At 40.5% G+C, this 26923-nt stretch overlaps 1 protein-coding gene across 4 annotated transcripts in view; it reads right to left on the bottom strand.

Annotated features, from left to right (window-relative positions):
• MEGF10 (multiple EGF like domains 10) overlaps positions 1-26923 on the bottom strand; it is a 112070-nt gene that overhangs the window by 9087 nt on the left and 76060 nt on the right. For all 4 annotated transcript variants that reach the window (XM_030005237.2, XM_030005235.2, XM_030005238.2 and 1 more), the window contains exons 14-22: positions 18344-18490; positions 15977-16111; positions 15477-15605; positions 7175-7303; positions 5348-5476; positions 2668-2796; positions 1904-2140; positions 449-576; positions 117-240 (exon numbers count right to left, since the gene is read on the bottom strand). In XM_030005237.2, coding sequence (XP_029861097.1) covers positions 117-240; positions 449-576; positions 1904-2140; positions 2668-2796; positions 5348-5476; positions 7175-7303; positions 15477-15605; positions 15977-16111; positions 18344-18490 — 1287 coding nt within the window. The remainder of the gene's footprint in view (positions 1-116; positions 241-448; positions 577-1903; positions 2141-2667; positions 2797-5347; positions 5477-7174; positions 7304-15476; positions 15606-15976; positions 16112-18343; positions 18491-26923) is intronic.

The raw sequence follows: 26923 nt of genomic DNA, 5'->3' as shown, positions 1-26923 counted from the left end.
CACAGTCTGACAAGCCTGTCATTACCCTGCGTGGAGAACCAGGAAAACATCTCTGTTTTCCAATCCATCCCAAACACAAGGAATAACATCCTCCTTTTTTTTTTTTTTTTTCTTACCAAGCTCATTGAGGTAGCCACCATGTTTCCAGTCTGCAGGCAGTGTTCCTGTGTAGTCCATGATGGTGCCTCGTTTTCCAGGTTCCACATTTTTAAGGTTCACAAACAGCTGATTGTTTTTTGCCTATTTCAAAGAAAGGTAGGTAATAAAAACTGAAAGTTTTTGCCTATTTCAAAGAAAGGTAGGTAATAAAAACTGAAACTGAGGAGAAGTTGCTGAATTTCCAGGTGATAATCAGGGAAAGCAGAAATAAACCTAATATGAAACATTAGGGAACAAAGTAAACCAAAGGCTAACCTACACATAAGCATCCAGTTTTTTTATGCTTTACCTTTGCCAGGGTCAGTCTGTCCATGTTGTTGACATGAGGTGGGGTGGTGCATTGAGTTAGAGTATGATAACTAGGGTTAGAGAAATAGTGACTGTTAGCATTTCCACCATTACTGTGAGGGATGGTTTCTGAAAAGAAAAAGAAAGGAAAATGAACAACTAAAAATAACATGGCATTTCTTTCTTAGGCTATGTTTTTGACAGTGCTACACTGATTTCAGAATCTGATTTAGAGTTTCTTGAAAAAAAACCGAAAAATCTTGCGTTCATTTAAAGAAATTAGAGATACAGAGCAGTAACTGACTAGTCGTGTCCTCACTTTCAGCAGAGCATTCCCAAGTGTTACTTGCTAACTTCTTTTTCTGCTGTGGTCCCTTGCTCTCTTTTGCTTCTGTAGTCATAGCATTATCCTAATTATAGACACTTTTACCATCAAGTTCACAGCAACATTTTCTGGTGCTTCAAAAGCACCACCACCTTTGGTGATACATCTTACTTGACTTTGACAACTGTTTCTGCAGGCTTCTTTACCTGCTTCCTTCCTTAACAGCTCTGTGCAAATGACAGCGTTGCCTAAAGTTTAATGTACCCACTGCATCCCAACTCACATGCACTTTCATAGGTCGAAAACTCCTGGTTTGTTTCAGTATTGCTCCTTCCCTTCATTTGTTTCAAACTCAAGCCACTCTGCTGTCTGCCTCTCTACAGAATCTTGCCACAGCTAGTGTGAAATCCTCATTTTCTACAGCTATAACAGTCTTTCTGTATTCAAGCTGTTGGCATTGAATTTAAAGTCTCAGTAGAAACCATATTTTGCCACACTTTCGAAAATAGGCACAGAGGAATAGAAATGTCCATACTTCCACTGTTTAATGCAGAAAAACATTTCAGGGTGCAAAATGTTACACAGTAAAGCAAGGTATATTGAAGGTCACTTGTTCCTTACAATTAACACATTTTACCAGGGTAAGCCACCTTCATAGTATCAAAAGCAGAGATTAAAAGACTATGATGCAGAACAGACTAAGCAGCTATAAATAGTGGGGCAGCATCCTTCTGAACTTGGGTGAACTGTCTCTGATAGCTGAAAGGTAAGCACACAAGTCTACCATAGCATCCCACTGGTCTCGTGTGCCAGTTCAGCAGCACCACTGTCAGTGTGGTCTCAGGGGCTGCTCTCCGGCAAAAGGCAGTTGAGAGCAGTGTCTCAGTGTTCCTCTTCCTAAAGAGGGAAACCCTCCCCTGCCTCTCTTTCCAGGAAGGCTTCCAAGGCAGAATTGTAGACACCCTTCTCAAAACTGAGTATGTTCCTGCTCACAGCAGTCCTTGGTAATGCGAAAAGGAAACATGCACATTCAAGCCCTGTAGGGGCAGATCTGAACCCCTTCAGAGCTCAGCTAAAAATGCACAAAGTCAAGAGATGGAGAAAAAAAACCCTGTTCTAAATGTCACTTACCTGAAATGGTGTAATCTGCATTGATGACCCTCATAGCAGGGGTATAGGTCACTGCGGGCATATTTGTTTCTTTTCCTTTCTGCTTATGTCTGTAAATGATGAACAGCACTAGCAGGAAAAGCACAACCAGGACAAGAATGATGATGCCTGCTATAGCCCCTATCTGGTAAGAATCAGCAGGGATGGCAGTACTGGAACGGCTTAAACTGTTCAAGTTTCCCACTATGATTACACCAGCTGAAACAGAAGAAGAAATGAAAATATGTGGCATAAATTCAGAGGCTTATGTGTTAGGAGCACAAGACAATATTTCACTTTGAAATCTTTCTGCTACTTTAACTGTATTCAATAATGCAAAAATAGAACTATGTCAGAAATCAATGTGAAGACAATTCTAGCCTTAAGGAAAAGCATTCGTCTTCCTCACAGAAAGAGATATTTTCATGGAGTTGAAAAAGTAAGAACACGCTCTAGGCAAAAGCACAGAGCAGGTAAAGCACATGCTCTATCAGCAGCTTTGGACAGCACAGCACTGTAAAACTTCTCATACAAACTACACTTAAGTGCTTTGCTCCAATAAACGATCACCGAGGCATCTAATACTTACAAAATCTACAGAACATATATAATTTAATAGAGTGGGCTATTTAAACACACATGCCTTATCAGATTAATTTAATGAATGACACAGAGATGGAATTTAATAGGTTAATCCAAGTTTTATATAAAACAATTACAATAATTTTATTGCATGTAGGCTTTACCTTGATCACACCTGGCCCCTTTCCAGCCTGGGCTGCAGTAACATGTTCCTGTGATGTGGTCACAGGTTGAGTTGTTCAGACAGTCACATATCTGCCGGCATCCATACCCATATGTACCTTGAGGACATTCTGCACAAAATAAGTGCAAACAAAAATCATACATAGTCAGTACTTCTCAAATATTTTGGTATTACAGATCTACAGCACCATTCAGGCTATCATTTGTTTCTAACCCCATACGTTTTTGTACATAGCCAGCAGATGGCAATGTGTTATTAGTGGTAGACCTCTATGGGCAAGATTTTAAGTGGACCCCTCTCTATATGTGTGTGTGTGTATGTGAATGCGCAGGAGAGGAGAAGGAAAAGGAGAAGGAAGTTGCATTCAGAAGTGATTTTCCTTTACCTGTAATGTTGCTGCCACTAAAGCAGTGAAATTAGGAAGGAAAAAAAATAGATTAAAAGGGTACAAGACAGTGAAGAAATGGACAAAATGTGAACAAAATGCCAGTTCTACACCAGAATGTCAGGTCTCTCAGGTTACTCAGATTCCAGTGCTTGAAAAATCACGTAAACATATGAGTGAAGCCAAACATCTGTCTGGTGTCATGTCATATGACAAATATGCTGATGTGGTAAAAGAGCAAGAAATAAGGGCTGCAAGAATGAGTCTAATATACACCATGCATTTATATAAAAATAAAACTGGTACTAGGCTGCTTATAGCATACTTTGATACTGTAATGGATATACTGAGAAACTACCTACAGAAGAAAAGTGTTAGATTATGAAGAATAAGCTAATTGGAAGACTTTTACATTATTTTTTCTCTCCCAGAGTGATTTGAGTACAATAATTAATTACTGATCAAAGTGTCTCCTACATCAGGCAATTAGCATGGCAGAGAATTATCCTACACTGATAAAAATTATTTCTTTTATACTGCCACCTCTGTTACTGTGTGGCTTGTTACATTATTGTAGTTCTGATGGTTTAAGAAAGTGTGGTATTTCTTCCCCTTCTGAGACTCAATTTTCTGAAATCTCTCAGGAGTTTTGTAATTATATTAATTTGTTTTTCTTCTTGTCTTTTTAAAATATCTAACTCATCTTTTCTGTATTCCTAGTTTAGAATAATTTACATGATAATGTAACACAATAGATTTTAGAAAAACGTTCTTGCAGTCTTGATAAATCCAGACTCAAGTGGAATTTCATGCTTATATACCCTCTCCTTCTCTTGGTTACATTCAGTAAAACAAGAATATAAGTATTGAAGTCAATGGCTGGGCAAAACCCATCATGTCATAACATACTCTGGCATTTTGAAATCTGAACTGGAATAAAAAGTCAATTTTTAAAACTGAAGTTCAAATTCAGAAATACCAAAACATTTAGTTTAATATTGTTAAATAATTATTACCAAATTATAGGATAAAATATAAAAACTATAAAACATAATAATAAAGTTAGACTTGCCAAAGTATTCAAAATGATCTTTTGATCATGACATCAGGAGAGGATCTTAGAAAGTTTATCTTTTCCTAAACATTAATGCTCTTTGAAGTGAAACACTGAAATCATCAGAGTTGAATAAGAAAATTTAAATATGTAATTACATGCTGCCACCTATTATTTCACTGAAATAAATATATTCCTCTAAACCATTCAGATTTTGCTGCAACTGTATTTTTGTTAGGAAAAAAAAATCCACTTCTAAATTTTTAGTGGTTCTACCATAAATGTTGATTAGCCTTAAAAAAATAACTCCTAGGGGCTAGACCAACTGCTGAGGGAATAAAGTGTGTCTATAGAGATGGTAGTAACCTCCCCTCCTTTCTGTTACAGGTATGACACATGCTATCTCAGCCACTGCACAGCCCTTCAGATCCAGATGCAGCTAAATCAGTCCTGGTTATAGGTAATACTTAGTGTCCTCCACACATCAAAGGCAATGCTTTGTGCACAACGCTGATGCCAAAGATGGGTTTAAACCTTCACAGTAGTAGGCTGAATGGATTCCTTTGCACTGCAATATAATGCATGAAGTGTGTGAGCACCACTCTGTAATGTTAGCAAAAGTCGGACTAACAGTTCTGTGATTGTGAGCCTGATTAGTCTTTTAATGTTGTACAATGTTTTACCACCGCTGACATCAGTGGTGTTATTCTTGATTTTCTTGGGTAAAGAATCACACATATGTGAAAACAAAATGCCATCTATTACACTTTTGTAATCCAATTGTATTGTAAAACCACATTGCAAAGATTAATTCTATCCACTAGGATTGATGTGGTACTTCTTTTGTTTTCTAACTATTAGTTTTCATTGTGGTTTACGCTAATGAAAATTACTTGGATTCATTTGTTACTTTTACATGACAGAGTTGTTGGGAGTTTTTTAGCATTATGTCCAAAGCAACTAGAATGTAGTACAAATGCCTTTTCCATGTAGCTACAAATTGAAAGAAATGGCCATCACAACCATAATCAGTCTTAATAACTAATTCTGTGGGCTTTTATCTGTTTGGAAAAAGCCTAGGTCCAACTCCTGAAGCTCTTTCTCCATCACAATTCCCACTAAATCCAAGAGGTTGTATCACAGCTGTGGTCAAAACAACAGAGGGTTGGCTCAGGGTTCAGTATTTGCTACCAGGCATAAACAATTCCCATCCCTACTCACTCTGCTCGCAGTGCTTCCCCATGAACCCTGTGCGGCAGGTGCACTGCCCACTGATGTGGTCGCAGTCGGCTCCGTTCTGACATTGGCATACCAATGCACAGTCCTTCCCGTAAAATCCTAGGGGACATCCTGCAATACAAGCAAGGGGACAGGAAAAGGCGTGAAACAACCGCTCTAGAAATAAAATGCAAATATTCTGGTTAAGTAAGTTGTTGAGAAGTCATTGCTGTAGCCCTGCTACTCAACATGGCATTCTGTAAACACAATAGATCAAGACCCACCCTATTTTAAGTGGTTTAAAATACACATTAAGCAAAAGCTACATAAAAATGAGGTTGGAAAACTGTGCGGACAGCAGATGTTCAGAAGGCAGCAATAAGGGCTCTTCAGAGAAATGGGTTTAAGAAGATATTTGAAGGAGGAGAAAGAGGGCAGTTTGTGAACAAGAGCAGGGAGTCTGTTCAGTGATGAATGAACCTTTGGACACAATTTCTGCACAGTTGATGTTGAAGCATAAAAAATTAAAAATAATAACATATTGTATCTCAGCTCCTCACAAAGATACCATTTCAGTATGAAGAAGACAAATCGCTGCAAAGGGATCATTATTCACCAGCAGGAAGCAAAATAACCATGATAGCTGACAGCTGAACCAGTATAGTCAATGTCTTCCAGAGCTGCATCCATATGGCCCTATAATATATCTGTTATTTCCTGCCATTATGACATTATTCACTTGGAAAAGGAGAGTTCTGATTTTATGAAAAATGTGCATTTAAACACTGAAGGGAAAACACAGTTAGCAGTCTTATTTTTCTAGAGTTCTAAGATAATGGTTGTGCCCAGATTACAGACAGTGGGGGTGCTTGGATTGAAGATAAACCAAATTGAAGCTGTAATATGATAAAGATAAGAAGCCAGCTTCATCAACATCTATCTCTAACAAATATTTATTTCTCAAACTTTATATAAACTCTTACCCAGCATATAATGGGTGCCATATACCTACACCCCGTCACTGCACAGCTTGGATTTTTATTTTAATGAAAATCTCTTAGGAAAAACATCAGTATTAATGTAGTAATTACATGAAGAAAATTAAAAAAAAAAATTGTAACATTACAGTCTAGTGAAGTGAAGTTTCTAAGTTCCAAATAAAATAGCTTCTATATCAGTATTTGAATCACAGGTGCTGAGCTACAGCTGTTGTTGCAATTGCCCTCAGGAGGTAGCAATTACAGATACAAGATGTACTGTATGATCACTTTGCAGTGACAACAGGGACTGTGCCTCAGTAGACCACAGCCACAGCTAAGCCAGAAGCTATTCTCATGGCTTCAGTCAGCTCTGTGTTATCTTACAATCTTGGTTGTTGGGTCCCCGCTGCTAGAGTAATTTTTGGGGGCATTTCAGAGAGGGAAGGAATTAGATGGTACTGTCATCCCACCCTGTGGGGAACACCTGCAGAGCTGACACCTTCCATGCTATAGACTGCACCCATAACCACACATCTGCAGTGGTAGCATCTGAATGTCAGTCATTCATTCTGCATGTGCACATGACAGACTCCTCCACAGGGATGCCTGGCTGCGGCCAAAGTTGTCTTCCTCCAAAGGAAGGCTAAAGAGAAGCCTGAATGTAGTGGCCAGCACTCTGCCAGTGCTTATACAGGGGCCTCCCTGCAACCATGGAGGTAATGTATTGCATCTGCTGGATCAAAAAAGGTTCAGCAGCATGGGAAGAAATCAATGAATGAAGTGTGAAAATTCTGAAGGAAAATTCTGTCATTGATTTGTAGACTAAGAACGGATAACAAAAGTCACTTACTTTGTGTACAGTAAAGGCCAGTCCATCCTGGGGTACATTTGCACTCCCCATCGTAGGCACTGCAGTAAGCTCCATTATGGCAGTTGCACGTGTGGATGCAGTTTGGTCCCCAGTGGGAAGGCGGACAAGCTAAAACAACCCAGAGCAATTAATTAATCTCAAATGACAAAGATCCTTGATACCCATGAATAGAGCTGCTTACATTCACATATGACCACTGCTTCATTTGGGGTTTGTTGTTTTTCTTTTAAACGTATTTTTGGGGCTGCTCCCTTCTGATCAAATAGCCAAAGATTTTTTTTTTTAACTAAGGAATCATTTTACTCTAGCTAAAAAGTGCTGAAAAAGATTGAATGTGTAAAAGAAACCAGTGATACATAATTAATACTCAGGAACTAGGATACTCATACCAGCTTTCTCATAGAAAAAGCCATGTAAGTTTCCTTTCTTAATTTATTTTTTCATCTGAAAACAGTTCAGTTGAGCATAGTCAAGGGGATACACCTTTTAAGCCTCAGAGGTGAAGCAGAATAAACAGAGAAGGTTGAAACACGTCTTATAGCCTATAGCTTTAGACCCAATACTAAGTTTACTTCTTGTATTTCCACTGTTAGATTCTACATAATTGCCTAAATATAGGCACATAATCAGGACTGTACCTTCATCAAGTTAAGTCAGTTGCTTCCTTGGGTCCATTAATCAATATAGTATTTCTAAAAAACAAGTAATTATCTATGAAGTGGAGATTTTTTTCACTCACCATCATGTCAACATGTTATGAGATAGAATTTTACTGACTGCTTTGAAAATGTCATGGTGAATGAAATTGATACGATGTGCCGCCATTAGAATAGTGAAGTGGTTCCAAAATGCTGATTACTATTCAGAGACAGCAAAAGACAATTTTCTTCATGTCAGAATACCACTAAGTGCAGAGGGTACTCTAAGAATAGCCCCTTTCTGTTGATTAGGATTCACATCTTGAGGTTTTTAGTTTCTTTAGTAAATAGATACATAATTTTAAAACAGTTCTGTTGAAGTACAACATGAGTATTTCATAGGAGAGAAGAAACAGGTCAGACGTGGAAGCCTTAGCTTTATTCCTGTGTAAGTTTAAAAAGGCTGATAACTTCTTATTGTTGTATACTGATTTGGTTGTCCAGAGACCTGTGTGTGAGCAATAAAACCTCTTGAATCCTTTAAATGTTTGCATAATGACTCATCTATGTGTGGGCTGTATTTTTGCAAAGTGTTACCTTTGCCCAAATTTCACTTCATTAAGAAATATATTAAATTGCATTGAAACAAAAAAAAGTGCTAAGTGTTTTGGGTTTGTGTGGTGGGGTCTTGGTAGTGGGGGAGGGGCTGCAGGGGTGGTTCCTGTGAGAAGCTGCCAGAAGCACCCCCAGCTCCAAGTCAGACCGGACTCTGGCCCAGGCCAAGCCCATCAGCGACAGTGGTAGCGCCTCTGGGAGAACAGATTTAAGAAGGGGAACCTGCAGTGAGTGGTGGGATTGGAATGTGAGAGGAACCCCTCTGCAGACAGCAAGGTCAGTGAAGAAGGAGGGGGAGGAGGTGCTCTGGAGGAGGGGATGCCCCTGCAGCCCGTGGTGAGACGGCAGGCTGTCCCCCCCAGCCCATGGAGGGGAGCGGGGGAGCAGATGCCCACCTGCAGCCCGGGGAGGACCCCAGGCCGGAGCAGGGGGAGGCCCTCGAAGATGGCCGTGACTCCATGGGAAAGCCCATGCTGGAGCAGCCTGTGCCTGAAGGACTGCAGCCCGGGGGAAGTACCTATGCCGGAGGAGTTTGTGAATGACTGTCTCCTGTGGGAGGGACCCCACGCTGGAGCAGGGGAAGAGTGAGGAGTCCTCCCCCTGAGGCGGAAGGAGTGGCAGAGATAATGTGTGACGAACTGACTGCAACTCCCATTCCCCTTCCCCCTGCGCTGCTAAGGCGGAGGAGGTAGAGAAAACTGGGAGTGGAGTTGAGCCAGGAAGGAGGGAGGGGTGGGGGGAAGGTGTTTTAAGATTTGGTTTTACTTCCCATTATCCTTGTTTTGATTTGATTAGTAGTAAATTAAATGTATTTTGTTTTTTTCCCCAAGTTGAGTCTGGTTTTTGCCCTTGATCATAAGTGGGGAGTGATCCCTCCCTGTCCTTGTCTCGACCCACGAGCTTTTCTTTACATTTTCTCCTCCTCATCCCACCAGGGGCCAGGGGAGAGGGGGAGGAGTGAGCAAGCGGCTTCGTGGTGCTTTGTTACCAGCTGGGCTTAAACCACGACACTAAGTTTGTTTTTTGTTGTTTCCACTTCAGTTGTGCCTTATAATGATTTTTTTTTGTGTGTGTGTGTTTGAAATTAGTGGTCAACTAAGAAGGAATGTAAATCACGTACAGACGAAAGGTTAGAAGTTTCAAAAAGGTCGCTAGTTCCAAAAGAAATTAATGGAATCATTATTTTCCATGTGAACGAAAGGCCTTTATACAAAGCAAATAAACTTCCTCTGTTACGGTCCATGAGCACAGCCTCAACAGACGCTTCCATTCATATTGTTGGCACCATTTTCCTGTTATTGATTCAGTGACTAAGTCCCTCCTCCTCCTAAATACCCCTATTCTGCTACTCTCCCAACTACCTACTTATTTTACCATAAAAACAGGGACCTTTGTTGATACTGGCTTCTACAGGAATAGGCCTAAGATTTATTTTGGTATCATATTGAGTTGTGCATGCTAATCACTTCACAGAATTTAGCCAGCAAAGGTTTTTTTTTCCAAATTGACCAGATGTTACATCTCACTGGTACAGAGCCAGTTAACCTGAACCAGTCAAACCGTAAATTATATAAACCAATGAGGCATGTTATTAGGAAATGCACCTCCCTGGAAACCCCAGCACAATGTCTTTTGAATTTTGACATATCAGGGTCTGGTACAGCTTCTTTTATTCATAAAAATGGGTTGACTGAAATTTTGGCATGCATGTGTTTCAGACTGTGTGGACTGTGGCACCGTTCTGTGACCATCTGCACAGGCCAAGGACACTCATCCTACCTGATCCTCAAGGCAGAATTGTGGGCACTCGTGAGAGCAAAGGCTGCAGCTCTGGCTGGGGGGTCTGCACCATCCATCCCAGTGGTGGCCAGTGCCTCCACCCAGACGGAGCTGCTGAAGGGAGAGGCTGGAGTGCAGACCGCAGACAGCAGGCAGTGCCTAGACCTTTCTCCTGGGGCAGGGACAGGCAGCAGACCTGCCTGCAAAAGGTGTGCCCAGGTGGAGGACCTCCTGCAGCAGGTGGCTGAGCTGCAGGAGGCAGTGAGAAGGCTGCGTAATGTCATAGGAGGCTGAGAATGGGTTAGGTAGCGGGTTCCAAGCGCAGTCTGCAGTGGACCCACTGCCCACGGCCAAACAGGCAAAAACTCCCCCACTGGCACACACAGAAGGGAGGGGAACCAATAATGCAGAAGAATGGAAGCTTGCAACAGCAAGGACCTGCAGGAGGAAGAGACTTCCCCCGAAGCCTGAGGTGCCCTTGCAGAACCGCTTCACCACTCTGCAGACTAAAGAGGGAAGACCTGTCATATCAGGAGAGATGCTGCAGCTGAGTAAGGCAGCCTGATCCACTCCCCGTATAACAACCAGTGCAACCATGAAGAGGTAACAAGTGATAGTAGTAGGTGACTCTCTTCTGAGAGGTACAGAGGCACCATTTGCCTGCCTGACACACTCTCTAGAGAGGTGCACTGGTTACCTGGGGCTTGTATCGGGGTTGTCATCGAGAAACTACCAAGCCTCATACAGTCCACCGACTATTATCTGCAGTCTGAGGAATATGAAGAAGGATTACAGAGCCCTGGGAGCAGCAGTAAGGGACTCTGGAGCACAGGCAGTTTTTTTCATCAATCCTCCCCATCAAAGAGAATGGGTTTGAAAGGGCCAGTCAATCTGGTGAATCAGCAAATGGTTATGGGACTGGTGCCACAGCCAGAGGTTCAGCTACTTGGACCATGGGACTTGCTTTGAGAAACCTGGTCTACTGGGGGCTGATGGGGTGCATCTGTCAGAGAAGGGGAAGAGCATCTTTGGTCATAGGCTTGCCAAGCTGGCGAAGAGGGCTTTAAAATAAGTTGCCAAGGGAGGGGAACCCCAATCCATCCCAATCCTACCAGTTTAATGCCAGTGTCAGCAATAGATGCCCGGAGCCTGCAGAGGGATCACAGGTCAGCAAGAGAGCACCTGAAGAGCAGCACAAAGGAATGCCAGCCACTCCAGCCAGTAAGTCAGCTTCATTGGGCCCCAACTTAAATGCCTCTGGGCAAACACACGTAGCATGGGGAATAAACAAGAGGACTTAGAGATGTGCACATGCCTGCAGGGCTATGATCTTATTGGCATCATGGAGATGTGGTGGGATGGCTCCTATGACTGGAGTGTTGGAATGGAAGGATACAGGCTCTTTAGGAAGGACAGGCAGAGGACACAAGGAGGGGGTGTCACCCTCTATGTCAATGACCAGCTGGAGTGCATGGAGGTCTGCCTGGGGATGGATGAAGAACTGACCGAGACCTTATGAGCTTATGAGTCAGGATTAAAGGGAAGGCAGGGACAGGTGACATTACAGTGCGGGTCTGCTACAGGCCACCTGACCAGGAAGACCTAGCGGATGAGGCCCTCTACAGACAGATAGGAGCAGCCTCAGGTTCACAAGCCATGGTCTTCACTGGGGACTTCAACCACCCCGATAACTGTTGGAAGGACAACACTGCAGGACATAAGCAATCCAGGAGGTTCCTGGAATGCGTTGATGACAACTTCCTTCTCCAAGTGATGGAGGAGCCAATGAGGAGAGGTGCTGTGCCAGACCTTGTGCTCACCAACAAAGAGGGGCTGGTGGGCAATGTGAAGCTCAAGGGCAGCCTTGGCTGCAGTGACCATGAAATGCTGGAGTTCAAGATCCTTAGGGCAGGGAGGAGGGCACACAGCAAGCTCACTACCCTGGACTTCAGGAGACCAGATTTTGGCCTCTTCAGGGATCTGCTTGGTAGAGTACCATGGGATAAAGCCCTGGAGGGAAGAGAGGCCCCAGAAACCTGGTTAATATTCAAGGATCACCTCCTCCAAGCTCAGGAGTGATGCATCCCAGCAAAGCGGAAGTCAGGCAAAAATGCCAGGAGGCCTGCGTGGATGAACGAGGAGCTCCTGGACAAACTCAAACACAAAAAGGAAGCCCACAGCCTGGGAGGAATAAACAGAGAAATTGTCTGAGCAGCCAAGGATCAGGTTAGGAAAGCTAAAGCCTTGACAGAATTAAATCTGCCCAGGGATGTCAAGGGCAACAAGAAAAGCTTCTATAGGTACATCAGTGATAAAAGGAAGACCAGGGAAAATGTAGGCCCTCTCTGGAAGGAAATGGGAGACCTGGTTACCTGGAATATGGAGAAGGCTGAGGTACTCAAAGACTTTTTTGGCTCAATCTTTACTGGCAAGTGCTCCAGCCACACCACCCAAGTTGCAGAACGCAAAGGTACGGACTGGGAGAATGAAGAACTGCCCACCATAGGAGATCAGGTTTGAGACCATCTAAGGAACCTGAAGTTACACAAGTCCATAGGACCTGATGAGGTCCATCTGTGAGTCCTGAGGGAATGGGCAGATGAAGTGGCTAAGCCACTATCCATCATATTTGAGAAGTCGTAGCAGTCCAGGGAAGTTGCCACTGACTGGAAAAGAGGAAACATAACCCCCATTCTTAAAATAAGGAAAAAAGGAAGACCCAGGGACCTACAGACTGGTCAGTCTCACCTCTGTGCCAGGCAAGATCATGGAGCACATCCTCCTGGAAACTATGCTAAGGCACATGGAAAATAAGGAGGTGACTGGTGACAGCCAACAAGGCTTCACTAAGGGCAAATCATGCCTGACAAATTTGGTGGCATTCTATGATGGGGTTACAGTGTTGGTGGATAAGGGAAGAGCAACGGACGTCATCTACCTGGACTTGTGCAAAGCATTTGACACTTGCACAACACTTGCATTTGACATTTGACACCTGCACAACACCCTTGTCTCTAAATTGGAGAGACATGGATTTGACAGATGGACCACTCGGTGCATAAGAATTGGCTGGACGGTCGCACTCAAAGCATTGCTGTCAATGGCTGGATGTCCAGACTGAGGCACGTTCCTCAGGGGTTGGTATTGGGACCAGCACTGTTTAACAACTTTGTCGGCAACATGGACAGTGGGATTGAGTGCACCCTCAGCAAGTTTGCCAACAACACCAAGCTGTGTGGTGCAGTTGACGCGCTGGAGGGAAGGGATGCCATCCAGAGGGACCTTAACAGGCTTGAGAGGTGGGCCCATGACAACTTCATGAAGTTCATCAAGTCCAAGTGCAAGGCCTTGCACATGGGTTGGGACAATCCCAAGCACAAATACAGGCTGGGCAATGAGTGGATTGAAAGCAGCCCTACAGAAAAGGACTTGGGGGTGTTGGTTGATGAGAAGCTCCACATGACCCGGCAATGTACGCTTGCAGCCCAGAAAGCCAACTGTATCCTGGGCTGCATCAAAAGAAGTGTGACCAGCAGGTTGAGGGAGGTGACTCTCCCCCTCTGCTCTGCTCTTGTGAGACCCCACCTGGAGTACTGCGTTCAGCTCTGGGGCCCCCAAGAAGGACATGGACCTGTTGGAACGAGTCCAGAGGAGGGCCATGAAGATGACCAGAGGGCTGGAGCACATCTATGCGGACAGACTGAGTTGGAGTTGTTCAGCCTGGAGTAGAGAAGGCTCCAGGGAGACGTTATTGCAGCATTCCAGTCCTTAAAGGGGGCCTACAAGAAAGCCGGAGAGGGACTTTTTACAAGAGTGTGTAGTGATAGGACAAGAGGTAATGACTTTAAACTGAAAGAGGGTAGATTTGGTTAGATGTAAGGAAGAAGTTCTTGACTGTGAGGGTGGTGAGGCACTGGAACAGGTTGCCCAGAGAGGCTGTGAATGCCCCATTCCTGGAAGTGTTCAAGGCCAGGTTGGATGGGGCTTTGAGCAACCTGGTCTAGTGGAAGGTGTCCCTGCACATGGCAGGGGGCGTGGAACTAGATGATCTTTTAGGTCCCTTCCAACCCAAACCATTCTGTGATTTTGGTACCTTATGGAATTGGATATGCTTCTTGTGAGCTTTGCTTCAGATATTTCTTTCCTGTCACCAGTAATTTGCATAAACCCAGCAAGGCATCTGGAGAATGCCTAATTATTTAATAAAATAACTCGATGAAACATAATAAAATTAGGGCCTAGCCCTTCTCCTTTTTAAGTCAGCAACAAAGTCTGCACTGAGTTTACCATACCAAGACAATACTTATTGAGTGAGGTAGAAAGACACTAAAAATGTGTATCTGTGAGACATTTATAAAAGGAAGAAAGAGAAAAATCCATCAAAAAGTTATAAACACTTAAAACAAGTCATAGTGAAAAATTTCTTAACAAAATGCTCAAATGTTTAACAAGAGTAACAAGATACTAACTTGTATCTGAGAAAATCTTGGCTCTGTTCTGAGCCTTGCTAGTAGCTTTCTATGCAACAGTAATAAGAAAAAACACCCTGTATTTCAGTGACTCAGCTCCTTACTTGCAAAATAATACCTCTGTTATTCATAAGACTATCCTGAGTATACAAGCCCTGGGATGTTCACAACACTACTGTGATAAGACTAAATAATTACAGATGAGTAAACAACAGGTCAAGAACCCTCTCTGCAATGCAAGATTCATCAAGTCACAGACTTTTTCCTGTTGGAAGACGAAAAGATTTAGGCGCTCTAGCATCTCCAACATCCTGCTCAAAGGATCTTCAGTGATGATAATTTCACAACCTCTTCCAGACTGGAGACTTCAGAGCCTCCCTGGACAGTTGCTGTGCTTGACCACTCTCACAGTAAGGATGTTTTTTCTTGTATCTAGTAAAAGTCACCCTTGTTGCAACCTGTGAGCATTGCCTCTTGTCTTTTAACGGTGCACTTCTGAAACAAGTCTGATCCAGCTTCTCTACAACTCTTTGGGCAGTGGAAGACTGAAAATTGATCCCTCTTGTCATATGCTCCAGCCCACTTATTAGAAAAATCATAGTATAAATGTGTTTCTGATAGTGCCAATGAAATGCAGAAAAGTTTAGAATCTCTTCTTTACATACCATGAAGTCCTCAATTCTGACTTAGAGAGTGTTTCTTTACCAAAAAGTAGAGAATTTAAATAGCCAAATCCTGATTCATTGTTTTAAAAATAAAGGAAGAAAAGCTGATACTTACGCTGAGAGCAGTCACTACCAATCCAGCCAGGGTAACACTGACAGGATCTATCAATAGGATTACATGTTCCATTATTGGTGCAGGTGCATATTCCAATGCAGTTCTTGCCAAATCTGCCACTAGGACACACTGAGAAAAAGTTGTCAGAATTAGAGCTCCTTAATAAGCAGAACAAGATTGTATTTTCTTTATTTCAAGATAAAGCAACTAATATTTGGATCAAGAAATGTATTGCTTAGTATAATGTTAAAGTAAGGCATAAATTCTGGTAAGCCCATTATACATACTCATTATACAAATAATACAAATAAGAATACAGTGGGTTTCATACTTCAAGATCAAATGTTCAAACAGCTTAAACCTGCTTAAGAATCCTAATTTATAAACTGCACGTACTACAACAGAAATGATTTTTGGTTTTATAGTTTCCAAGAGATGGAATGAAAATTATTACAGTGCTTGGTCTCTGCATCCCATACAGTCTTTATTACAACCTGTACCTTCATTACAGAGGGCTCCTGTAAATCCAGGTAAGCAGTCACATAAGCCAGTAATATGGTGGCAGGGACCACTGCTGTGTACACACTGGGGACATGTCTGGCTGCAGCGGTGGCCATAAAACCCAGGGGAACAAACTGGAATCAGAAAGAACAAACAGTCATTGCTTCCTGCACTTTCCATATAGCCATGAACTACTCTTCAGTGCACTTGTTCCTGACTTTGAATTAGCTCTGCTTCCTAAATACACAAGAGTTGCAATGGTAGCTGTTATTATTCATAGAATTCAATGCTTTACACTCATGAAAGGAGATCTGCTCATCTTTCTCAAGGGTTTACTATATTCCAGTTAGTAATGACTTAGCTGACATTCTATTACTTGTCAGGCCACACTGTACTTGGGTTATGTTTGAAATACATATATACTTTACATATTATACATATTTGGCTATACATTATATGTCCTCTACAACATGAACATCTTTTAAAGCATATTTGAAGAAAAGTAATTTAAAAAAATACAGTGGATAGTTTTATTTGTAGATGAGTAGGGTCATCTTAGACCTTGACTTCTAATGTGTTTCCTAACTTGGAATACAAATAGCCATTCTTTCACTGAGAAAAAACATACAAATGTTTTCCAGTCATCCTTTAATTTAGGTACTCACTGTACTCATTACACAGTACAGACAGCTATGCATCACCTAACTTTTAGAGAACCTGAGACCAGGAATAGAGAGTCATCCACTTGATTCTTATGCTAAAGTCACTAGTTTCTTTAAAAAAAGAAAAACAAAAGGGAATAAAAAAAAAAAGACTGTTGCATAAAATCTCCTTTGTTGCTCTAACCCTTTTTGGCATTTATTCCTGATAAATTACAATATTAGGTAATATATCAAAAGAAATACCTGTTGCACAGAGGCAATTAGCACTGTCAAAAACTAAATTGGAATCTTTTCAATATTTTAATTTCATTCAAGATTCAGTCTTTTAATTACACACTTGATACAAGTTATGTGGCCAGATCTCTCTAGAGAGATTAACTTTTCCAAGTGAAACAGTGCCAAAAGGTCTTCCTGTTTACTGAAAAGGCACTTCTGACTGGGATCCAAATTATTCATATGACCTTTGTCTTCCCAGCCTGCAGACTGCGCATCAGAGAGGGGCTCTGAGAGCCACTGGACTGGAAGCCTCTTGTCCAGGTTATAGGCACAGTTCCAAAACACAAGGAACATTTTTACATGTAGTGTTACACTTTAAGTCTGCCTTTGGATTAACTGATTAACTGCAAGGCCTTTAGAGATTAGATAGTGAGAATAATTACTGCACTTAGTTAGAAATGCTTAAGGAATATTAATGCCACACTAATGTGGGATTTAGTAGTGCCATAGGCAATCACATTCTTCAGCTTGAAATCTTGCCATTCCTGGACTGTTAGGACTGCATCATCCTCTGGTTCTCCTTCTACCTTCTAGTAATCATTTCATGTCATCTCCTGCCTTTTAAGCCTCTTGGAGGACCTAGTAGCATCTCTGCTTGGCCTTACCCCACCTGCTTCTTGACCCTGTTTCTGGGAGACCTCCTCTGAAAACAGGGCTACCCTTCCAAGTGCAGAGGACTCACATTTCTCTTCTCTGAACACCTTTCCTTCACAGTTTCAACAATTCAAACTGAAGACAGCTAGACTGCTGGCAGACTGTGACAAATCTTCTCGGGAGGGTAGATATTTTGCATATAATCTTTTTTTTGCCTCTCTGTTTCTGGTATGATTTGCCTCAGTTCATCTGTATCTCTCATCTTGTAACATCTAAATTTTACAGAGACAAATTTTTCAAATGCAACTATGGGTACCTATCATACCTTCTGCTTACTGTGAGGCCTGATCCCACTGGCCATTCTTTGCTGCTTCAAACTAAGTGTTAAAAAAAGCAATAAGTAAGCCAATGATTCCTACCAAATTCAACAGGAAGCTAAGGTTTCTAGCTTCTGAAACTCATGCATGTTTCATTTAACTACCAAAATACCTATTACAAAATTAATGTTCATCAATCACATTTGGAAATGCTTGCCTTTAGAATGGAATCCCCTACTAAATTTGTTTCTTAGAAAGTCGTGTGTATAATGACATCATGGCACAGTCAGTGAATAAAATTGTACCATAACAAGAAGAGCACTACTAGTTGGAAACATTTGTTAATTTCAGATAACACTTATTCATGTATATTCATACATTTTGACGAAATGTCCAATCAGGGACTGTTTCATAGTACTTCATACTATAATTAACAAAGCATTATGGTATTATATCATATGTACTCCAAGTAAGGGAGGGAGAAACAGAGATTTTAAAGCATTTATTTTATTCTTACTTCTCTGACAAGTGGTGCCTCTGTATCCTGGTGCACACTCACAGATTCCATCATCTGGAGAGCAGGATGCTCCATTTTTGCAGTAACAAGACAATGAGCAATTTGGACCCCACTGTCCCTCAGCACACACACTGTCACAGTGAATGCCTGCAACCATAAATAAACAAAACTGTCAGCCTTTGTAAAGAACTCTTATGTGTAGTTAGTTTAAAACTTTGGTCCTCAGAGGACTCATTTTTAAAACACAGCTGACAAAACCCATTTATGAATACATATCACTAACATCAGGAAAACAGAACAAGAACAAGGTAAATTTGCATCTCCACTCCTGCCTTCCCCCAGAACAGTGAATTTCTTTCGTATTCCAGTTTTGATGAGAGGTACATAAGGGCTGATCCTGAGCTGTGTAACAGGAAAGCACTTCTGCAGTTTTACATGCCATGTAAGAGCTCCACGGGATGCTACCTCCAGGCTTTCTGCCCACCAATGCAGATCTACATTTAGATACTTTAAGATCTACAAAGATGAATGCAAAACTCTCAATAGTATAAAGAGTTCCATAATTTTCCAAGACCTTTATACATATAAAAATTTTAAAAGTTCTTTTATTCCTCTCACTTTCACCACTGGTATCAATAAAGAGAATCAAAAGCAGAAAGTAATTCAACTGCAGCAAAGTAATTGCTTTTGCTTCCTCCATAATGGCTGTTTCAAAACAGCAAAAGCTTATTTTCAAATTTTATGTTAGGGAGATGCATGACAAAAGGTATTGCAGAAACTTTTCCTTCTGAATGTAAAAATTCTTAAGGTCTGACATAATTTTGTGTAATAATGGGGTGCAGGACACAGAATGATTTCTAATTAGTGGTGAGCTGATTAGTGCTCAGCCTCATACCAAATGGAAAAATGTAGCACACACAAAGGGTTTCCAAACACACCATGTGAGCATTCCAAAATGCTTAGCTGCAACAGTGTTAAGGATGCTGGTCAGTCAGTGCTTTGTCTAACTATTTTTGGCATAAAATTCATTATAAAATGGCCACAACCTGAACCCCTATACATAAATCATAATACAAACCATTAATTATAATAATCCAATCATGGGATGGTTTTTGTCTTTGCAATGCAGCAATATTAAATATAACTTTCCTGTTTGTTTCTTCCACTATCTGCTTTTTAAAAGCACGCTGCATGTTAAATGCCAGCAGGCACCACTGTGGAACTCAGACCTTATTGTGTCTACAGTACTTTGCATTAACAATTAAGTATTATTGTAGCGCCTCTACTGAATGAAGCCCTTTACTAAGGGAAAAAGTGGATTGAATCCAACCACAAGCATGTCTTGCTTTGTAAGTATTTCCAGCAAAATATGCCACAGGTTCACTGGCTGCCAGAGTCCTAAAAAAGCAAAACAGTTTCACATGTGACAAGAAAAAGATCTTTTAACTTTGAAGAGCAAAACCTACTGTTCATAACAATACTGAAGAATAATTACACTGTTTACTGATAGAACAGACTCAGAGGTGATACCTCAACCCCCACAGCATGTGCTATGTAAAGCTGCCTATATCCAAAGACTAACTCTCTAAACAGAGGAAAGGTGAAGCTCCATACTCTCAAATTGTTTGTTTCTCTGCAAGACAATCAACAGATGGAATAATCAACGGATTGGACTGTGGCTCAACGGATTGCATCAACACCAGCAAGAGAGAAAACACGTGCCTTTTAGAATCCAGAGGCTAACCAGCAGCAGACACTACACGGGCCACCTAAAAGCCCTAACTGTACAACGATCATTAGTTAATACTGACCTAAAACAAATTTATTGTAAAGAAAATGAAAGGTTTCTTATATCATTACTTTTCCATTTTTGCCTGCATAGGCAATGTCATTCTTCTATCTTCATCTACATTTGAGAGGCAGTGTAGACTTGCTTCTCAGTAGCCTGGGTGAACTTTTTCATTAACTCCTGATTTGTAGATAAATAGATAAAAGAGAGTGGTTTGATTTTGAGAGATGCTGATGCACATAAGCAGGATGAGATCACAGCATTTTTTTAGAAACAAGACCACTTATTTCAGATGCATAAGATTGCTCTGCTTGAGGTTCCCAAATTTGCAAACTTGGGTTTGTAAGTCTGTGAAACCACAAGCAGACACATGCAGAGCATTTCAGAATTAAGTCTGGCATTCTGTTCACGTGAGTGTTATCTGTCATATCATACATAGCTTCACTCAGTGAACCCTGCTAAAGAAAAGACATTTTTCACAGAGTCTTGATGGGTTTCAGTGGTGTTCAGTATACAATGGTCACTATTAACAAGTCAGTGGTTGCCAAGAGTTACCATAGTGCATTATCAGAGATTATGCAGACCAGTGACATACAATAACACCAAGCTCAATTATATCGTCTTGATCTGTGCACAGAGGATGCTTTATGACAGCATAGTGTCAAATGGTGATACTGGGCACACTGGGATAGAAAAGATAATGGGCCCCATGCTGCATAGAGCCACAATACTTAAAAGTGCCAACAACTACCACTAAAAATGAAAAAGGAAAAAGTTCCCCCAGTACATAACAGGGAAAATTACGCATTACAGAAACTGAATAAATGACCTTTCCTTTCCCACTTTCACCCCCTATGAGGAGGTAGTCAGGTGAAGAATGATATCCCTCTACTTAGCAAAGAAACAGTGTATCCTAAATATCATTGAATAACAATTATGACAATATAATATACTGAAAAAGTGCTGAATAGTACTTCTGTTTCAATATAAAAGGAATTTTATTATATTCACCATTGATCATAAGCAAAATCAATTTCACCCCTGTGTGTGTCAACAATGAATGTAGCAAAGCAGAATACTAATTCATTTTGTGATATATTGCATCTCTACTTATAAAAAGTTTTAAATCTCACTCATTCACTGTTATTTAGATAAGATCACAAGTCACTTAAAAATGAGAAACTGATTTTCCCATCTTACAGCTGTAAAAATCAAATACGTGTATTTTTGAGAAGGAATAGGTTAGAAATATTAAAAGGACTGAAAAATAAGAATTTTCCAGACTCTGATGCTTTATATGAAATTTCAGCAAAGCAAGCTATGCTTTTACAGAAAAGCTAGAAATTAGTGAGGAAAAACAAACATTTTTACTAGAACTTACAAAGCAAGATTAGACTCAGCTTTTACAACAATGGTATCAACAGCGTACTGGCTTATGATTGCCACAATTTCAAGCGACTATTAATCTCTTATGCAATAAAGTTGTTTCTGATAAGTTTTCATGTTGATTTTAATACTGATAAGGATATCTGTGAGGAGATGTTTTTGCCAGAGCTAGGGACAAAGAGCTCTTTGATGGCCTTCACAAGTTGCTAGGCAATAGCTGAATGGTCATGATAAACTTCAGCTAAGCTGCTCTGAAGAAATGCTCATGCATTTAATGCCCAGTGCTTTATGCTGGGGGCCTCACATCTAAATCAGCATTCCCCCAGCATTCGTAATTGCATGAATGAAGTAAATACTTCTTTAGGGATACCAGTGTTTCCACCCATGCTAGCAGAGTGTTTACATACTCCCTATGCTATATTTTTAAGTTGAGACTCAATGATCCATCCAAGTCAGATCAACAGAGAGCTAATTTCTTTTAGCACTCGAAGGGGAAAAAAATATATCAATTATTTCTGACAATCTTCCCAGGCAAATTTATTATTGGACTAAGTGCTACTTTCCAGCTTATTATGTTTCCATTAGTCTGATAAAAAGTCATCCAAACATTAAAAATAATTTTTTCATAAAGAACATGTATTTGCTATACAATTTATCTTCACAACACATGGAACTTTCCAGTATAGTCTCTCAGAATTAAAACCTATTTGTATATTGATGTACTTCCCATATGTCAGAGCTAAACTGCATATACAACACCCTAAACAAGAAAATGATGAAGCCCCAATCATCAGATTGGGGAAATCTTGATGTCATTAAAGTTAATGATACATTTCCATTATGGTCCAAGATCTCACCCTTCATATTTAAGAGAAAAAAACACTAGATCACTTCTGTTCAAGGAAGCTGAGACTTCTGATAGTGAGAATTGCTTCCCTACTTCTCTGTCAAATGCTGGATGAGCAGCCCAAAGAAAGGGGAGAAACAGCACAGGGAAGTGGTGGAAAACTTCATAGGCACTATTTAGAAGTACTCTCACTGTCTTTAAGGGAAGAGAAGTACCTTGCTCCCTAGGTGAAGATAGCCAGAAGACTAAATAAAAGTGTCTCAAATTAAGGAGCTAATGAAAGGATCAAAGATTTTTCTCCAAAAGTTCAGGCTGCTGCTTCTTCACTGCAGCAGCAAGAGAATTTGCCCCGCAAGTTTTGGTAGGAAGCCAGCTACAAAAGCTTGTCAACAAAACCAGTGCTGTACCAGAGTTTGAAGGCAAACATCAGTATCTGCAAATTTTAGTGGAAGAATCACTTTTGAGATATCCCCAGTATCTTTCTGAAGGCCATACTTTTGCTACATACTGTTATCCACTCCAATGGTGCTCTTCTTTTCATTTTTTTTAGTCATAAGAAAATAATATTTCTCCTTTTCTTACCTTCTTGACAGGTAGCAAATAAATGCATTTAATCTACTGATTTAAAGTTCTTCTAAAAGTGTTGTATTTCTTCCACATAAAGACCCACCACAATCCACAGGAAATAGAGATACAGACACAGTGAAGTCCAGACATAGGGTAGGGCAGACATCTTATTGAAGGATTCATCTCCCTAAGTTTGGAAAGTAAATATGCTGTTTATCATGACACAGTGCCCACATACATGTGCCCACTTTGCGGCACACTGGGTATTCATCACAATGGGACCTTGTGCTTCAGGAGCCCAGGGGAAATCGGCCAAGGTTGAGGGAAACCCATGTTTCTTGCAAGAGGTTCTTGGCTTGGGTGCAATGGGGCACCAGCATCACACATGCTGTTCCAGCAGCAGCTCATTTCTCAGTCTTAAGATAAGGGAGACCCATGACAGTACTCTTTTATAAAAGTATTTTTCTTCTATGTAGGAGGGGAAAAAAATATGCACGCATTAAAAGCTAAGGAGCAAGGGAGAGTTATAGTTCATGCTTCCCAGGGGACCTGGTTATTTGCATCAGTGGGGTGGGTGTCAGATGACAGTCCTCCCTGTTATAATCCAGCAACAAATGTGCCTCTTAGAAATAATGTCAGGAGCACATGGAAAGACACAGCACTTCCTCACAGAAACAATACATCTGGTGATGGGCAATCTGACTAGTGTCAGCAGGTGTCCGGCACAGCAAAAAGTCACCAGCTCCCTATCTGCTGTCGCATATGGATGAATACTATGCACGCTGGTAAAATGTAGGCTGATATTACTGCATCTGTCTTTTCCATAAACCAATGCTATTGTTTTGGTACAGCTAGCAGACTAATGGTATTTCACAATCCTTGGCACTGCACAACCTTTAAATTGATTTTAAAAATAACAAATGTCGTATCGGTATGACGTGACATTTCTTCACAAACAGAAAGATCTGGCAGAACTGCACCCAAGAAAGCACAATAGTAATGTGTTACCAGTAACACCCACATCACTGTAATACAGTAACAAATAAGCCGTCTGGAGAATAACCTTTGCCCTTTTTACAATGCTTTAATGTGAAATCTCAGTTTGCGAGAATATGAATTCTCTAATCTTTTAGGCAATTTGGAGAAACTGTATTTTGACAGCTGCTTGCAGAACAGATAAGATTAAGGGATGAAATTAACAGTTACGGTGGTGCTTGCTGGATTGTGGTCATTGAGAGAATTGGTAGAGGTGGCTTTTTAATGGAAATTAGCTTAAAGTTTTGGTATAAATTATTAGGACAATTAATTATCGTTACCTATTGGGGGAGTACATTTTCTGCGTCTTTCTTCCACTTGCTATTTTAATGGTTCTTACTCTTCTCCACTGTCTAGCTATTGCGCTCCCTCTGAAGGAAGAAAAGTTATTTATAAGATACAGTGAAAATGTCAAGGGATGAGAGTGTTTGGACAGACATCATCCTCTGTGTGGGCAAATGTTTCTCATTTGTGCCATCCTGTCATGTGGCTCCTGGAACATGATGGAATGGTCAGATTACCAGGACAAAAACATCACCCGTAACTCTTGTTTTTCTAAGCAGAATTAAGCTGCTGTACAGGGAGCACTTGGTGTAAACTACAGGGAGGGCACGATTTCTAACAGGAGTCCTATAAACAAAGTCACTTTTGTTTAAGATGAAAAATGTAAGTGTCGTCCTAGGCAACAGAACCTAAATTAAAAACAGAAACCCTAAATTAAAACAGAACCTAATTAAAACCAATTTTAATTATTTCTTGACTTTTATAACAGCTCATAACAATGCAATAGTCAATAACTGAACTCACACTTTCGTTCATAACTAGGACGTAAGGAGCAAAAGATAATACATTGGGCATGTTCAAAAATAAAGAAAAAACTACTTAAAAAACCTAAACCATATAGCATCTTATTGTTGACCCAGTGCTCAGCTGCAGCTCTATCTTAAGACTAAACTAAAGGGTAGCATGTTAGCTAGGCTGCCCTTTGATACACGAGAATAGCAGTTGTGCCCCCTTCAGTGGCTCAGAGCTCCCCTGGTACCCGTCAGGACAGTGACTCCCCCTCAACTTGCAGCATGTTTCCTGTTCCCCAGCATTATGGTACAACTGTGTTACCCAGCAAGGCAAAATTCTTCCACCCTTCATTTATTTCTGCAAAGTTATATAAACTATTCCCTCTGATGAAATTCCCTGGGGAAAGCGTAGACAACTGCTCTGTTCACAGGGCTGAGAAAAACATTGCATTTAAAATATCGTTTCAGAAACTTCATATAATTTTGGTGGCATCAAAACATTTGGGGAAGTTCACCTTGGATTCATCAATTTATTCTTGCTGAAAAAGAAAAAAGACTCACAAGCTCACCTTTTTAAGCTTCTTCAAATGTACTTATTTTTTAACAGTACCTACCCAATGGTTTTTAAACAACTAAATCCTTCATTTGGATTAGATAAGTATTAGACTGATCCAAAAATCAGTTTCTTTCTCTCTTTGTTTTTTTTCGGTAGGTAACAGTAACTACCAAAACCTAGTAAGTCTGATGGTTACTTTAACAAATCTAACAGGAAAAATCTAAGCTATTCTAACATAATTTGTTGCATTTTAGTACCTTCCTGTATTTTCACAAATCCTCCGTCTGCTTCTCCACCTATTATGCATATAAATATGTATACAACCTTCCTTCTTAATCCTACAATCTAATGCTATCTCTGCAATGTAACATTACAGTACAGCTATTTGAGAACCTGTTTCTAAAGTATTCTCTCCTTTTTTTAATCATTCTAAATATAAGTATCTACACAAAGACCAGATTCCTCATGGGTATTGCTCTGACATGTGAAGTGTGGGAAGAGGATTTTTCCAGACACTGGGTATAAAGCAAACTATGCCGTTTATGTCAAATTGTGTGTCTAGACATCACCAACATGTTGAAACTAGTTTGTTACACACGCTGTTGTGTAAATGCCATTAACATCATCCATGCATGGATACTCAGTTTTATCTATAATTGCACATGAAGTCTCCTTCTAGTGAAATCTTTTTCCTTCTAAATATGAAGACAAAATAAATTTCACTTAAAGCAAAAATATTGTCTCCTTTTCAATACCTTGGTTCAAGCACAGTCAAGGTTTGTGCTATCCTTGAAACCTTTGTCACATCCCAGGTCAGTTATACCACACTGGCTAGGTAATTTTTATAACCTGTTACAAAGAGTTGCTGGATTTTTAGTATGGCCTTTCAAAACTATGGGTTTAATCTGGCTTCATTCATTAACATACTTTTGGTCTCTGATGATTTGCCTCAGTTTTAGAAAACTCACAATATGTATTTTGAGTACATCTGGAACTTGTGAACGGCTCTAACTGCCTACACCATGGTTGCTCAAGATCAGCAACTGTTCACATGTTTTTAATGTGGGTATTCTTTGCTTAATACATTTATTAATTTAAGAATTCATATTTTGAGCACATCCAAATATAAGTTTGAGAAAGTGTGTCCAAAACACACACACATAATTACTTGAAACTACCTGAAAGAACAGTCATCAAAGGCCATTAACGTCATAACAAAATAAACACAAAGTAGTGTCTCACAAAACAGCAATAGATGGTATAATGCTAATAGTATTTTTTCATAATTTGCTCAAATAACTTTCACTATTTTTGCACTCTTGTGGTAGTCATTTCCAGAGGTATCTGAGTGGCTGATGGTAAGTCACACTGCAGCTTGTGGCAAGAAAATAAAACCAACAAACTCCTGGCTCAGTTAGGTGAGTGCTGGCTCTGGAAGCCTTTCTCTTTCACACCAAAAAGGGCAACAACGGGAAGACACAACAGTGAGACAGGCCTTCTCAAAGAATTTGGCAGAAGCTTAATATACAGACAAATTGCACAAATAATAAATGGGTTCTGTATACACTACAGATTTCCACTTCCTACCCCCCTCAATAATAATAAA

The sequence above is a fragment of the Aquila chrysaetos genome, chromosome Z (genome assembly GCF_900496995.4).
Source record: "Aquila chrysaetos chrysaetos chromosome Z, bAquChr1.4, whole genome shotgun sequence".
Lineage (NCBI taxonomy): Eukaryota > Metazoa > Chordata > Aves > Accipitriformes > Accipitridae > Aquila > Aquila chrysaetos.
This window is presented reverse-complemented; position numbering and strand designations above follow the sequence as displayed.